At 41.0% G+C, this 14,629-nt stretch overlaps 1 protein-coding gene across 1 annotated transcript in view; it reads right to left on the reverse strand.

The window, feature by feature from the left end:
• Nucleotides 1-220: 220 nt before the first annotated feature.
• Ccdc173 (coiled-coil domain containing 173) overlaps nt 221-14,629 on the reverse strand; it is a 29,886-nt gene continuing 15,477 nt past the window's right edge. The window contains exons 4-9 of the mRNA XM_013028344.1: nt 14,276-14,469; nt 10,669-10,825; nt 7,491-7,630; nt 3,259-3,451; nt 2,082-2,246; nt 221-590 (exon numbers count right to left, since the gene is read on the reverse strand). Coding sequence (XP_012883798.1) covers nt 246-590; nt 2,082-2,246; nt 3,259-3,451; nt 7,491-7,630; nt 10,669-10,825; nt 14,276-14,469 — 1,194 coding nt within the window. The 3' untranslated portion in view covers nt 221-245. The remainder of the gene's footprint in view (nt 591-2,081; nt 2,247-3,258; nt 3,452-7,490; nt 7,631-10,668; nt 10,826-14,275; nt 14,470-14,629) is intronic.

Genomic DNA, 14,629 nt, shown 5'->3' on the forward strand with positions numbered 1-14,629 from the left:
CTTGAGCTGAAGAGCTGAGGGACAGCACCCAGGCCCAGAGTTCAGGCCCCACGACCGGACCCAAAAAAAAAAAAAAACCTGAATCATGTAAACTTGGGCATTTATATATACTCAATGGGAATATTTGAAGAATCAAATCGGTCATGATTGTACTTGAGATGAAAAGCAGCTTTATTAATAGAAATTATAAGCATACATCCATTTATATTTGTATCTCATATTTACTACAATAAATTCTGTCAATCTTAAAAATAAGTAAAACCTAGCCTTCCCTTAGATTTCTGAAAATCATATTTTGTTCCCTGAGAGTTGTAAAAAGGAAGCTGGACTCCAGTAATATCATTTGCCTGATAGCTTGGTCTTAATCCTCCTCTTTCCATAAGAGGTGGTCCATGGCCGCCTCCAGGTCCTTCCTGTACAGCTTTTACAAGAGGATAAATGCATTTATTTGCTGATTCCGATTCAAATTTAATCACTTCTCTGGCATAATCCTGAAAATCCTTCTCCTTTTCAGCCATAAGAGCATTGGTACATCTGTAGTAATTGAGTTCTTCTTCTTTTGCTTGTTTTGCATTAAACTTACGTTTAGCCTATTTCGGAAAGAAAGAAAATACAATGTAAAAGAAAAATTGGAACTGGAGGCTTGGCTCAAGTGGTAGAACACCAGCCTTCATCAATAAAGCTGAGAGCCCAAAGCCCTGAGTTCAAGCCCCAGTACTGGCAAAAAAAAATAATAATAAATAGATTAACACACACACACACACACACACACACACACACACACACACACAATGGGCTACTGCTTTTTTTTTAAGGGAAGCCATATTAAGGATTGAACCCAGGGCCTTCCTTGTACATGCTCAGTAAATGCTCTACCAATAAGATATGCTCTAAACATGAAATGCTACGTTTGACTTCTTTTTTTGTCCGTTGTGGGGCTTGAACTCTGGGCCTGGGCGCTATCCCTCAGCTCTTCAGCTCAAGGCAGCACTCTACCACTTGAACCACAGCGCCACTTCCGGCTTTTTCTCTTTATGTGGTGCTAAGGAAGCGAACCCAGGGCCTCACACATGCAAGGCAAGCACTCTACCACTGAGCCACCTTCCCAGCCCCATATTATGATTTTCTAAAAAAAAAAAAGAAAGAAAGGAAAGCAAGTGTTGCTTGGATAGAATTAACATAGGATTCTGCAATTCTATTCGGTCTTTTAGAATTGAAAGGACATATTTGTGGATTCCTACATTTAGAGAAGTACTATTCAATAGCCACAAGGGAGAAGCCCCTCACAGGTCTGTGGTCAGCAATATGGACAAAAAAACATGGTCCATTCATACAATATATTTACTGCCACATGTATGAACTCAGTATGCTAAATGAAATTAGCCACACCCTAAAGGATAAATACAGTAGATTTTACTTAAATGAGGCCCCTAGAATAATAAAACTCATAGAGACAGAAGGTAGATAGGGGCATAGAGATATACACTGAAAAATGGTAAATATGGGGCTGGAGGTGGAACTCAGAGCAAGGTGCTTGCTTAGCATGGGCAAGGCCCTAGGGTCAAGCACTGCAAGAAAGAAAAAGGCTAGGAAACATAAACATTTCTGGGTTCCATCCCTAGCACACATATGCACACATGTGCAAACACACATACACACACCTTGCACACACACATGTTAAAATGTTTGCTTTTATGCTATATTTCAAATATAAAAAGCTTAACTAAAATCCCTCAAATAACTGATGACACATTTAAATGGACTCTTCACAAAAGGAGTCACACAAACAGCTAAGAAGAACATGAGAAGCTGTTCATGATCCTCAGTCATTAGGGAAATGTAAACTGAAGCCATGAGGTAACTACAGTCGAACACTGGACTCAAGATAAACATTTCTGTAAAGGAACAACCTAACATGAACTTCAGTGCAGATGATACAAAGGCAAACCTCACAGGTATGAGGTAGTCTACTGTGGTAACCATAGCAACCATTCCTAACAAAGGAAACTGGGAAACAGGAAACTAGCATGAAAACTGCATTACATATTTATCACTAAAATGTGTATTTAGAAAGTAATTACCATTCGTTGAATATGGTCATCTTGAAGATCTTGGAGTTTTTTACTAGCTTTGTTTTTTTTCTCTTTTTCCTGCTCCAAATAAATCTCATCTGCTTTTTTGACAGCCTCCAAGTACTCTTTGAATTCTATTTTTCGTTGTCTTTCTTCTTCCTCTTTGTTTTTCATCTAGACAATGAAAATTTTTTTAATTAAAATTAATTTTAGCAGCCAGTTCTAATTAAAACCAGAACAGAGTTAGAATCCTCCAAGTAGAAAGTTAGCCAGGAGTGAAGCAGGGGCAGAGAAATATGTGCATCTGTGTTGATATGGCAGGTTTACTTTTGTTTCATTTTTTTCCCTGAATATTAGGAAATGCCTAATGAAAATACCAGTAAAATAGAACAACTCCTTCGGTTTAAAAGATAAAATACAGCTAGGTATTATGGGACATGCCTGTAATTTCTGCACTAGGGAGGCTGGTGCTGGAGGATCTTAGTTTGAGACCAGCCTGGATTACATAGCCAGTTTAGAGGGGATGATGGAGGAGGAAAAAGAAGAAATGGAAGAAGAAAATGAGTGAGGGGGAAAAAGGAAGGGATGGCTGGAGGGGGATGGGGAGAGTGGTGAGGAATGAGGGAAGGAAAAAAGGAGGGAGGAAAAAAGGAGGGGAAAAGAAGGAAGAAGGGAGGGAAGAGGGAGAAAATATAGGCACAAAAGATCTTAAGGAACTATAGGTGAAATATTGCTAGCATTTATCAATGTATAATTTAAATGTTATGACAGTCAATTTACAGGATTGATTTAACATTGTAACTGAATAATTTTTTGTATATATTTTATTGTAAAAATACTGTACAGAGGGGTAAGGTAATGAGTATATTTCCTATCAAGTGTTACCTCCTCCTTCGTTTTTCCCCTATATAACTGAATAATTTTTATGTGGCTTGTTAAAAACATTTAAATTGAATATACATTAAATAAATAACAATCTTTACACTTAAACTGGTTCTGAAAAAGATGCTACTCTGCATCTACAAATATCAGTAGCTGACTGTCATCAGATTCTACTTGGAAGTCACCAATGGTTTCAAGAATATAGAAAGAGAATCTATACAGTTTTTCTATCTCTGCTAGATTTGGGTCAGAGAGCCAGAGGGTGTGGATGCCATGCTGGAAAAGTCTTAGTTGAATTGTTTACCACAGTGTCTCTATATTCTGCAATTGCTTTTATTTCTGCTTCAGTTTTTTCCTTCTTTTCCTTTTCTCTTTTTTCCAACTCAGTCTCAGCTTCTACACTATCTCTAGCAAAAATCAAATCTTCATTATCAAGTTTCTTTTTCATTAGTTCACTCAGGAAGTTATTTATTCTTTTTCTCCGCTCTTCCATTAGCCTAGAACAAAAGGAACAGATTTGTAATGGAGCCAAGGGAACTTCCTTATGAAGGCTGAGATATTTTGCAATCTATAAAACTAAAAAGATGCATTACTCTCTTTACACATTGTTTCAAGTGAATATTAATTTGTCACATATTTTACATTTATTTTTAATGGCTAAGATAAGGAATTTATAATAAAAAAGTAATAAATATTTCTAAAAATTAAAAGTCATGTATATGGTTGTATTGTATTTATGTGTATGTATATGTGTATAGGAAAAAGTTGTTGCCAGGTGCCAGTGGCTCACGACTACTCAGAAGGCTGAGATCTGAGGATCACAGTTCAAAGCCAGCTTGGGAAGGATGACTCTTACCTCTAATTAGCCAGCAAAAGGCTAGAAGTAGAGCTGTAGCTTCAGTGGTAGAGCTCCAGCCTTGAGTGAAGAAGGGACAGCACCCAGGCCCTGAGTTCAAGCCTAGTACCAGCACACACACACACACACACACACACACACACACACACAATTAAAATTCTCCATATTGGAGACTGTTTAAAAATACTTTATTAGGGCTGCGAAGTTGGATTAGTGATAGAGTGCTTAGCATGCATGAAGCCCTGGGTTCCATTTCTCAGTACCACATAAACAGAAAAAGCTGGAAGTGGCGCTGTGGCTTAAGTGGGAGAGTGCTAGTCATGAGCAAAAAAAAAAAGCTGAGGGACAGTGCTCAGGCCCTGAGTTCAAACCCCAGGACTGGCAAAAAATAAAATAAAATACTTTTATTAGACTACCTGCTTGTTTTAACACTGAAGGCTTATGCAATAAATGACCTTTAATTAAACCTAAGAAAATAGTTATCAAAATAGTGAATAAATTCAACCTCCCACTATCATGTTTAGAATTTGTTGACGATGTGTTTTTACAACCTTCTCCCTTTCACTATTAGATTCCCAGATTCTCTCTCTAGTCAAGGGCCAAATATGTATATAACACATAACTATATATATATATATATATATATATGCATATATATACACATATATAGTGCCACTCCTAGGGCTTGAACTCAGGGCCTAAGTGCTATCCTGGAGCTTTTTTTCCCTCAAGGCTAGCATTCTATCAGTTGAGTAATAGCTCCACTTCCAGCTTTTAAAAAAAAAAATAGTTTGTTGGAGATAACAATCTCACGGACTTTCCTGCCCAAACTGGCTTCAAAGCTAATGTCAACCCTTGAGTAGTTAGGATTAATTACAGGCATGAGCTACCAGTACCTGGCTAATAAATATATTTTGTTAAAGGAATAGGGAAAGGAAACTGGTAAATTAGTGTGACAATTCACTAATTTATTGATTGAGCAAAGTGCACAAGAAATGATGAAAAGAATTAGTGCATAGCCAAAGTCTAAAGTACAGAAAAAAGATATTTATGCAATAACTATCTAAAGCAAAGGATGATACATGACATGAGAACTCTAGAAAGCGATATGGACAGAGGAGGAGAAAAGGAATATTGTATAAAGGAGGACTTCCAAATCCTTGTACAGTTGTAAAGGTATACTGTATACCAGGCACTACTCCAGGTGCTAAGAACATAACAGTAAACAAAAGCATTAAAACAAAAGTAAACTCTTTTCTCTTATGGAGGTTTTATTATTGCTGGGAGAGAGGGATATAAACAAAACAGTTAAAAGGCAGATGCCAGTGTCTCACACCTGTAATCTAGCTACTTGGAAGGCTCAGATTTGGAGGATTAAGGTTTAAGACCAGTTGGCAGAAAGGTTCCCAAGACCACCTTCTCAACCCATAGCTGGATGCAGTGGTGCATCCCTGTCTTCCCAGCTCTGTGGCAGCTAAGATCAAGAGGACTGTTTTTCCAAGCCACCCTGGGCAGAAATGTCCACCAGTCTCCAGCTCAGTGGAAGAAGGTGGATGTGGTGGCATGTGTCTGTCACCAAACTACAACAGGAAACTTAACACAGGCAGATTGCTGCCAGGTGTGTACCTGAGCAGGAAGTAAGACACTATCTCAAAAATAATGAGTGTAAAAGAGGGATAGAGACAAGGCTCAGCAGTAGAGCACCTGTCTACCAAGCACTAGGCTCTGCCTTCAAATAGTAACACAATAAATTGAATAAATAAATTGTAATACAATATAGCTACCAAGCAATGAAGTAAAAGAAGGCAGTTAAAGGGATAAAGGTGTTTTGATTTGAATTGTACCCCAAGGCCCATGTCTTGAAAGCCTATCACCAGCCTGTGTACGCAAGGAGTGGGGGGAATGGAACCCATAAGAGGCCTGGGGTCTAGTGAAGGGAAATTAGGTCACTGGGGTCATGCCCTTAAAGGGAATATTGGAATCCTGGCCCTTTCTCTCATGCTCTCTCCTCTTTCTCTCTCTCTCCCTTTTTTCTCCCCTCTCCTTTCTCTCCCTCTCTTTTTCCTTTCTCCTCTCTCCTTTGTCTCTCTCCCTCCTGTCTCACCTCTCCCTCCCTCCTTCTATTTCTATGTGTCTCTCTCTGTCCCTTTCTTCAACTGCCATGAGTGAAGGCTTCCTCTACCCTGTAGCCCACCATGATGTGCTGAAGTCTTGCCACAGACCCAAAGGCAATAGGCTGAAACCTTCAAAACCATGAGCCAAAATAGCTCAGGTATTTCTTACAATTATGGAAACGAAGCAAAGCATGCAATTTTATGTTGTCTTACTTCCTCTTTTGTCTTTGATCTACAGAGTGTAATTTTTTTTTTTTTGCCAGCCCTGGGGCCTGAACTTTGAGCCTTGGCGCTGTCTACTAAGCCACAGCGCCATTTCCAGCTTTTTCTGTTTATGTGGTGCTGAGGAATCAAACCCAGGACCTCATGCATACAAGGCAAGCACTCTACCACTGAGCCACCTTCCCAACCCCAGAGTGTAATTTTAAAGAAAGGGATTAGGAAAATCCTTAAGGAGAAGGTAATATTTAAGTAAAGATCTGGAAGAGGTAGTAAAGCAAATTATATGTACTCTGGAGGTGTCTGTTACCCACAGAGTGTACAGGAAGAGTGCAGAGTTGGTTAGAACAGGTGAAGAGAAGAGTACAGTAGGAGATGAGGTCTGGAAAATGAAGGTGGGATGCGCTGGGCATCCGGAGGCCATGGAGTGTGGGGGGCATTGTAAAGACTGAGGGAGAAATGAAGCTACAAGAGGATTTTGCACAGGGAAGATGCATGATCTAGACAGAAATACCTGGACTACAATCTGCCTTCCTCCCTTGTCTCTCCACCCATCCCACACTGCACATTATGTAAAGAAATAACTTTCAAGTCTCATTTTATGAGACACTTGTTTATCAAATCTTAATCAATCCCTCTATTGATAAAACACCGGTGAATGCTCTCCTCTCGCTGAAATTCTCTTCCTTAAGGTCTCTTTGGTTTTCTGCCAATCTTTAGAAGCTATTCTCTTGTGTTCTTTCTCCATTTGGCATTTACATATGGAGTTCCCTAGGGACTAGGCCACCTTCATTTCCTAGCTGTCACCCTAAGTGAACTCACCTGTATCCACAGCTGGCACTACCACTTACATTCTAATGGCTCACAGAGCCTTTTCCAGCTCGTCTTTCCCTTAGAAGACCAATATATTTAACTATCCATCCAAGAGAGTCCTTCCATAGCTAAAGGATAGTTTCGTCGTCGTTGTTTTTTTGTTTTCTTTTTTGGTCGGTCGTGGGGCCTGAACTCGGTCTGGGCGCTGTCCCAAAGCTCTTCAGCTCAAGGCTAGTGCTCTACCACTTGGGCCACAGCGCCACTTCCAGCTTTTTCTGCTTATGTGATGCTGAGGAATCGAACCCAGGGCCTCAATCATGCAAGGCACTCTACCACTGAGCCACCTTCCCAGCCCCTAAAGGATAGTATAACTCTTTTCATGTACTAAATCAAAACCATCATGTCACCAAATGCCTAGTCATATAAACAGTGGTACTTCCGTACTTAAAGTCCACACTTCCTTAACTTTTGACTTCCTGTGAAATAATTTCAGACACTCCTTCATTAACTATCCATGTTATTTTAAAATTCTACCTGTGCGTTTCAGCTTCTTTGTCTCGTCGCATTTGTATAAGGCGCTTTTTTGCTATGATCATTTTTCTAATCTTTTCATCTTCCTCTTCCTGCTGCTGTTGTTCTACAGCTTTAATGATATTTTTATCATTCATATGTTCCTTGAAGAAATAAATACATATTATCTTCTCCAAAAATATTTCACATATCAATATCTATCAAAACCTTCAAATAGTCTTAGCTTCTAATGTAGCCATTTCTTTGCAGGAAATATGTCCCAAATGAGTAGAACTGTGAATAAAGGTACCAAATACATACATACATATATATGTCGGTCGTGGGGGCCTGAACTCTGGGCCTGAGCACTATCCCTCAGCTCTTCAGCTCAAGGCTAGCCTGCTACCACTTGAGCCACTTCCAGCTTTTTCTGCTTATATGGTGCTGAGGAGTTAAACCCAGAGCCTCATGCATGCAAGGCAAGCACTCTCCCACTGAGCCACAATCTCTAAGTGTTCAATAATAGAAAAGTGGTAAAAATAAACCATAATCTCAGTGACATAAGGGAGAGAGTAAAATATAAAATACTACATAGTATATTCCAATTTCATATCTTGGGCCACAAGGCAAGTTTGAGACTACAGAGTAAGACCTTGTCTCAAAAAAAAATAAACTAAAATCATTTATTTTTGTCCATCATGAGACTTGAACTCACAGCCTGGGCACTTTTCCCTGAGCTCAAGGTTAGTACTCTACCATTTTGAGCCACAGTACTACTTCTGGTTTTCTTGTGGTTAGAAATAAGATTCTCAAGGACTTTCCTGCCTGGACTGGCTTTGAACCACGATCCTCCGATCTCAGCCTCCTGAGTAGCTAGGATTACAGGCATGAACCACTGGCACCCAGCTAAAATAAAAATTTTTTATAGTCTCAAAGAAGTCATACCATACTACTTGACTTTGCAAATAAAATATTTATATAACTATAATAACGATTTACATAAAATTGTGGCATTTAGTTAGGGAGTGGAAGATGAGAAGAAGAATATGAAAGAAAGCGTTAAATCCTCAACTACCAGGACAACAAGGCAGAAACCTCTCTCCAAACCACATAAAGCAATATGAGTATCTTTTAGATCCTTCTACACATTTTAAGACCTAAATGTAGAATATTTAGAATATAATTTTTCAAGCCAGGCACCTGTTCACACCTGTAATGCTAGCTACTCAGGAGGCTCAGATCTGAGAATCCAGTTCAAAGCCAGCCTGGGTAGAAGTCTGTGAGATTCTTAGCTCCAGTTAATCAGCAAAAAACTGAAAGTACAGATGTGACTCAAGAGGTAGAGTGCTAACCTTGAGCCAAAAGCTACATGAGAGCATGAGGCCCTGAGTTCAAGCCCCTGTACCTCTCACTTAAAAATGGTTGTCTGCGAGAAGCAAAATGGACAGTACAAGAAACTAGCCGGGCGCTGGTGGCTCACGCCTGTAATCCTAGCTACTCAGGAGGCTGAGATCTGAGGATCGTGGTTCAAAGCCAGCCCGGGCAGGAGAGACCGTGAGACTCCTATCTCCAATAAACCACCAGAAAACCGGAAGTGGCGCTGTAGCTCAAGTGATAGAGCGCTCGCCTTGAGCTGAAGAGCTGAGGGACAGCGCCCAGGCCCAGAGTTCAAGCCCCACGACCGACAAAAAAAAAAAAGAAACTGCAACTTTTCCTTTGAGCCGTTAGGTGTTTGGTGTTTTAATTCTATGCATGCACTATTTTAGAATTTAAAAAAAAATTTAAAAACATATAAAAGTTGTGAAATAAGCTAGGCGAGGGAGGCTCCCTGCTGTATTCTTAGCTACTCAGGCGGTTGAGATCAGAAGATCAAGGCTGGAAGCCAGCCAGCCAGAAAAGTCAACTAGACTCCATCTCCAAGAGAACTAAAATAAAGTCAAGTCGGAAGCATGGCTCAGCCTAGCAAGCATGAAACTAAGTTCAAACCCAATTACCACACACACACACAAAAAGATGTGATACAAACTCTCATTTTAAGGAAACTCATTTGAAAAAGAAATTTCATTCTTTTTCTGTTCATGAGAGCACATAAAATCATAGCAACTGCCAGGCATCAGTGGCTCATGCCTGTAATTCTAGCTACTCAGGAGGCTGAGATTTGAGGATCACAGTTCAAAACTATCCCAGACAGGAAAGTCTGTGAGATTTTTATCTCCAATAAACCACTCAGAAAACTGAAAGTGGCATTATGGCTCAAGTGGCAGAGCTGAAGAGCTCAGGGACAGCTGGGTATACGTCTGTAATTCTACCTACTCAGGAGGCTGAGATCTGAGGATCACAGTTCAAAACCATCCCAGACAGGAAAGTCCGTGAGACTCTTATCTCCAATAAAACCACTAGGAAACCAGAAGTGGTGCTGTGGCTCAAGTGGTAGAGTGCTTGCCTTGAGCTGAAGAGTGCAGGGACAGTGCACAAGCCCAGAGTTCAAGCCCCACTACTAACCAAAAAAAAAAAGAGCTCAGAGACAGCGCCCAGACCCAGAGTTCAAGCCCCACGACTGACACACAAAATAAATCATAGCAAATACACATTCTCTTAAAAGTATATATTCTGTTAGCAACACAACTTAATAGCAGCTGTTGGGCTGGGAAGGTGGCTCAGTGGTAGAGCGCGTGCCTTGCATGCATGAGGCCTTTAGTTCAATTCCTCAGCACTACATAAGCAAAAAGAAAAAAGCCGGAAGTGGCACTGTGGTTCAAGTGGTAGAGCGTTAGCTTTGAGCTGAAGAGCTGAGAGACAGCGCCCAGGCCCAGAGTTCAGGCCCCACGACCAGAACAAAAAAAAAAATAGCAGCTGTTTTCTCTTACATTATTATTATTTAATATAATAAAAATTAAGTATTTGACTCTGGAGTTTGTGTGTGTGTGTGTGTGTGTGTGTGTTTACGCACACACAGTCCTGGGGCTTGAACTCAGGACCTGAGCGTTACCCATGAGCATTTTTTTGTTCAAGGCTAGTTAGTGTTCTGCTACTTTAGCCACAGCTCCACTTGTAGCATTTTTGGTGCTTAAATAAGACTCCTAACTGGGCTTGCTTTGAACTATGATCTTCAGATCTCAGCCTCCTGAGTAGCCAGGATTACAGGCGAGAGCCACTGGTATATGACTTGTATAATTTTTGAATTTTTGTATTTTCAACTTACCAAAAATAGTCTCCTGCTTTCATCTATCTCTTCTTTTCTCTTGATTGCTTTTTTTTTAATTTCTATTTCATACAGTAAATTCTGTCGCTTCATTTCCTCGGCATCTTTTTCTTCACATTTTCTCCTTTCTTCTTCTTCATCTTTTCGTTCCTTCATTCTAAAGCAAAAACAAGTATAACTTGGAGCAAAACAGTGAATTCGATTCTTATCTTGGACGGAGGAAGCTTAAGAAAGAATTTGTGAATGTCTTTAGGGAAAAAGAAGAGACATCAAGTAGCAGCTACTAAAACAAATCAAAACAACCCAGAGTTGCCAATATATTCTTCAAAAGGCCTCACCAAAATGAGATTTACACCAGATTCAAGTGTTCCTTCTCTTTAGAAAGGACTAGTTAACTGGTAAAGGGGGAAAGTTCCTAATCTCTAGTGCTTTTCAACGTTGGTATTATATAATGATGCCACAGGTATTTAAACAGTGATTTGCTATAAAGCACTGAGTCTCTACTTGGGCTCCTGTGTTAACTAAATACAGGAGACAAACTTGGTATCCTTGTTTCCATTTTTCTCTGTCTTTGTCTAAGTCATTCTCTTTACAGTCACTATACAATCACCTGGGGATCCAGGAGGACATATTAGTTGATGATCTTTATGACAAGGAATCAACAATAGCCCTAAGGAACATCAAAGTATTGTAGAACACCCCCCACCCCACATAGAACAATTGTCTAAAATGATGAGACTGCCCTCTGGAGCAGAAGTAATCTCAGATTGCTCCCATCAAATGATGAATGCAATAACCTCTAGAGAATCACAACTGACAATGACCAACCAGGCCACAGCTATGACTGGGACTGAGGGACCGCTACCCTCAGTTCTTTGTTTACTTAAACCTGAAGCTCATGCCTGTATCTTGAAGATGGCTGAAGGATTTACTTTGCCTCTTTCTGAGTCTGCCCATACCATGTACTCAATTTATTTTCTCGGCCATTCACCATTAGTATGACTGGACCTGAGATGTGGGTGTGAGGCCTGCAGTTCTGGTTTCAGTGCTATGTAAGCTATGAACTTAGGCCCTCAAGAGACGGGTCTTGATGGAAAAAGGAGCAGAAGTCCCCTTACTCAAATGGCCACCTGAGCTGTCGCTCTCGCTGCCGTTGTCGTTCTCGCTGCCGCTGGCTAGCTATTAATGCCATCTGAGCCACTAGTGACCAAATGCTTGTTGTCCCTGTGGGACCTGTGTGGGTTTGTTTTTTTGGGTCCAGTCGTGGGGCCTGAACTCTGGGCCTGGGCGCTGTCCCTCAGCTCTTCAGCTCAAGGCTAGCGCTCTACCACTTGAGCCACAGCGCCACTTCCGGCTTTTTTCTTTTTTGCTTATGTGGTGCTGAGGAATCGAACCCAGGGCCTCACGCATGCAAGGCAAGCGCTCTACCACTAAGCCACCTTCCCAGCCCCGTGTGGGTTTTTGGGAGACATCCCCTCACCCCAAGGAGGTCCTCACTGTGGAGCTTAAGAATCTCTAACACCACCTCTTCAACTTACTTCCTGAGCTCCACATCCATCACTGCCAGGAGCTCCTGGTCTGCAGTTAAAACAGACTCTGGATCCCAGGAACCCCCTCAGATAGCAGCCAGCCCTATGCCCAACATAAAATGAAGTGGACTGCAATGTTTCTGGTTTGGACACCTTAGTGGAAAGGGATGCAATTGGATAATCCACTGTATGGATGGGACTCAATAATTCTCCAGTAGCCATGTTGAGATACCTAGAGATAGGGCATGGAGATATCCTGAAGACAGCAGGATGGAGGGAGTGATCTATATAAGGTGGCTTTTAAGTCTGTAAAAGGGATACAAATCACACCTTCCACATCATCTTATCCAAGGGTAAATGATGTAAAACTATCCTATGGGGCTTTTTCCCTTCTTTTGGGAAGCTGATGGGATTAACAGGCTATAATTAGTAAGTTGTTGTTTTTTTTAAGCAGGGTCTATAAGCCTCTTCCTAGAAGAGCAACTGAACCATCTATAGAGGAATAAGAGCTATGGCAATAGGTACTCTCCAACATTTCTTTCCAACCTGAATAAGATTCTTGGTCATAGATTCCTCTGTGTGGTAGTTGTGGTGTCAGTATAAATCTTATTTATTTCCTCTGGAACTCACACTGGTCAAAGTGCTATAGTGGAATGGGCTGTGTGGGTCTGGAACCTAGAGATTATTTAGGAGGTTTGAAAAATCTCACTTTCATCCAGGCACAGTGGCTCATGCTTGTAATCCTAGCTACTAAGAATGCTGAGATCTGAGGATCAAGGTGGGAAGCCAGCCCAGGCAAGAAAGTCCATGAAACTCTTATTTTCAGTTAACCAGCAAAAAGCTGTAAGCAGAGCTGGAGTTCAAGTGGTAGAATGCTAGACTTGAGCAAAACAGCGAAGGAACAGTGCTCAGATCCTGATTTCAAGTCCCATTACGAGACACACACACACACACACACACACACAATCTCATTTTCAGGCAAAGGACCAGAAGTTGTGCAGTGTGTTCAGTAATTGATTGCTAAGTACAGTAAGTTAGTGATTACAAATACTTTCAGCCAGGTGCTGGTGGCTCATGCCTGTAATCCAAGCTACTCAAGAGGCTGAGATCTGGTGATTGCAAGGAAGGAAAGTCTGTGAGACTCTTCTCTCCAATTAACCATCCAAAAACCATAAGTGGAGCTGTGGCTCAAAGCAGTAGAGTACTAGACGAGCACAAAAGCTCAAGGAGAGCTCAGGCCCTGAGTTCAAGCCCCACAATGGAGAAAAAAAAAAGAATCCCACTATCACAGTCACTATCAGTCACTCCCCTGACAGTCAGGAACTGGAGAGTGGCTTGGGTGGGCAGGTCTCAAGAGGCTGCCCTCAAGCTATCATGGTGCTGTCCTGTGAAGGCTTTACTAAGGCTGGATAATCCACTTTCACAAACTGCTGGCAGACTTGAGTTCTTTACCACAAAAAAAGCTGCTCAGCAGAGTCCAGTCTAGATCAGCCAACCAACAGATGCAGGAGAAAAACACACTGACAGCTAACTGCCATTATGTTGTGGTTGTTTGTTATACCATTATTACAGCAATAGTAACCACCACATAATCTGTGGGTGAGGAAGTAAAAGTGTTTGTTTGCGTGACTGAGTCTGCCTGGCCTCCTGCCTCCATCTCTGAGTTCTGAGATTATAGGATTCTACCACCACATCCAGCTCTAACAGTGAGTTCTAACATTTTCTTTGTATTTGTGTGTGTGTACCAGTCCTGGGAATTGAACTCAGGACCTGAGTGTTGTCTCTGAGTTTCTTCGCTCAGTGATATCACTCTACCATTTGAGCCACAGCTCCATTTCCAACTTTTTTGGTGGTTAATTGGAGATGAGTCCCATAAACTTTCTTGCCCAGGCTGGCTTTGAACCGTGATCCTCAGTTCCCAGCCTCCTGAATAGCTAGGATTACAGGTATGACCCACCAGCATCTGGCCTCTTCTTTATGTTTTTCTACTAAGTATTTTAGCATGGTGCTTGTGTAATCAGCACTATATCAATAACGAGAAAAAGAAGATATAGAAAGGGTGATTTCTATATACATACTGTTTTAGGTGATCTTTGGCAAGAGCTATTCTTTCTCTACGTTGTTTTTCTACTTTTTCTTGCTCTTCTTTAAAAGCTTTTTCAACATTGAGTTTCAATTGTTCCTCCCATTTTTTATCTGATTTTATGTTGTTCTTTTGGAATTCAATCTGGGCTGCACGTTCAGTTACAACTCTACTGAGAAGCAGTCCTGACTATAAAAAAAAAAGTACAATGAAGTGTAAATATGAAATGTAGTGTAAATATTCATAGCTACATTGAGGGGAGGGGGGAGGCTGGGAAGGGATGTGAAGGGTAAACAAAGGAGGAGGCTGCAATGCTTGGTAAGAAATGTACGCATTATCCTGCCCATGT

The sequence above is a fragment of the Dipodomys ordii genome, unplaced genomic scaffold (assembly GCF_000151885.1).
Source record: "Dipodomys ordii isolate 6190 unplaced genomic scaffold, Dord_2.0 Scaffold5, whole genome shotgun sequence".
Taxonomy (NCBI): domain Eukaryota; kingdom Metazoa; phylum Chordata; class Mammalia; order Rodentia; family Heteromyidae; genus Dipodomys; species Dipodomys ordii.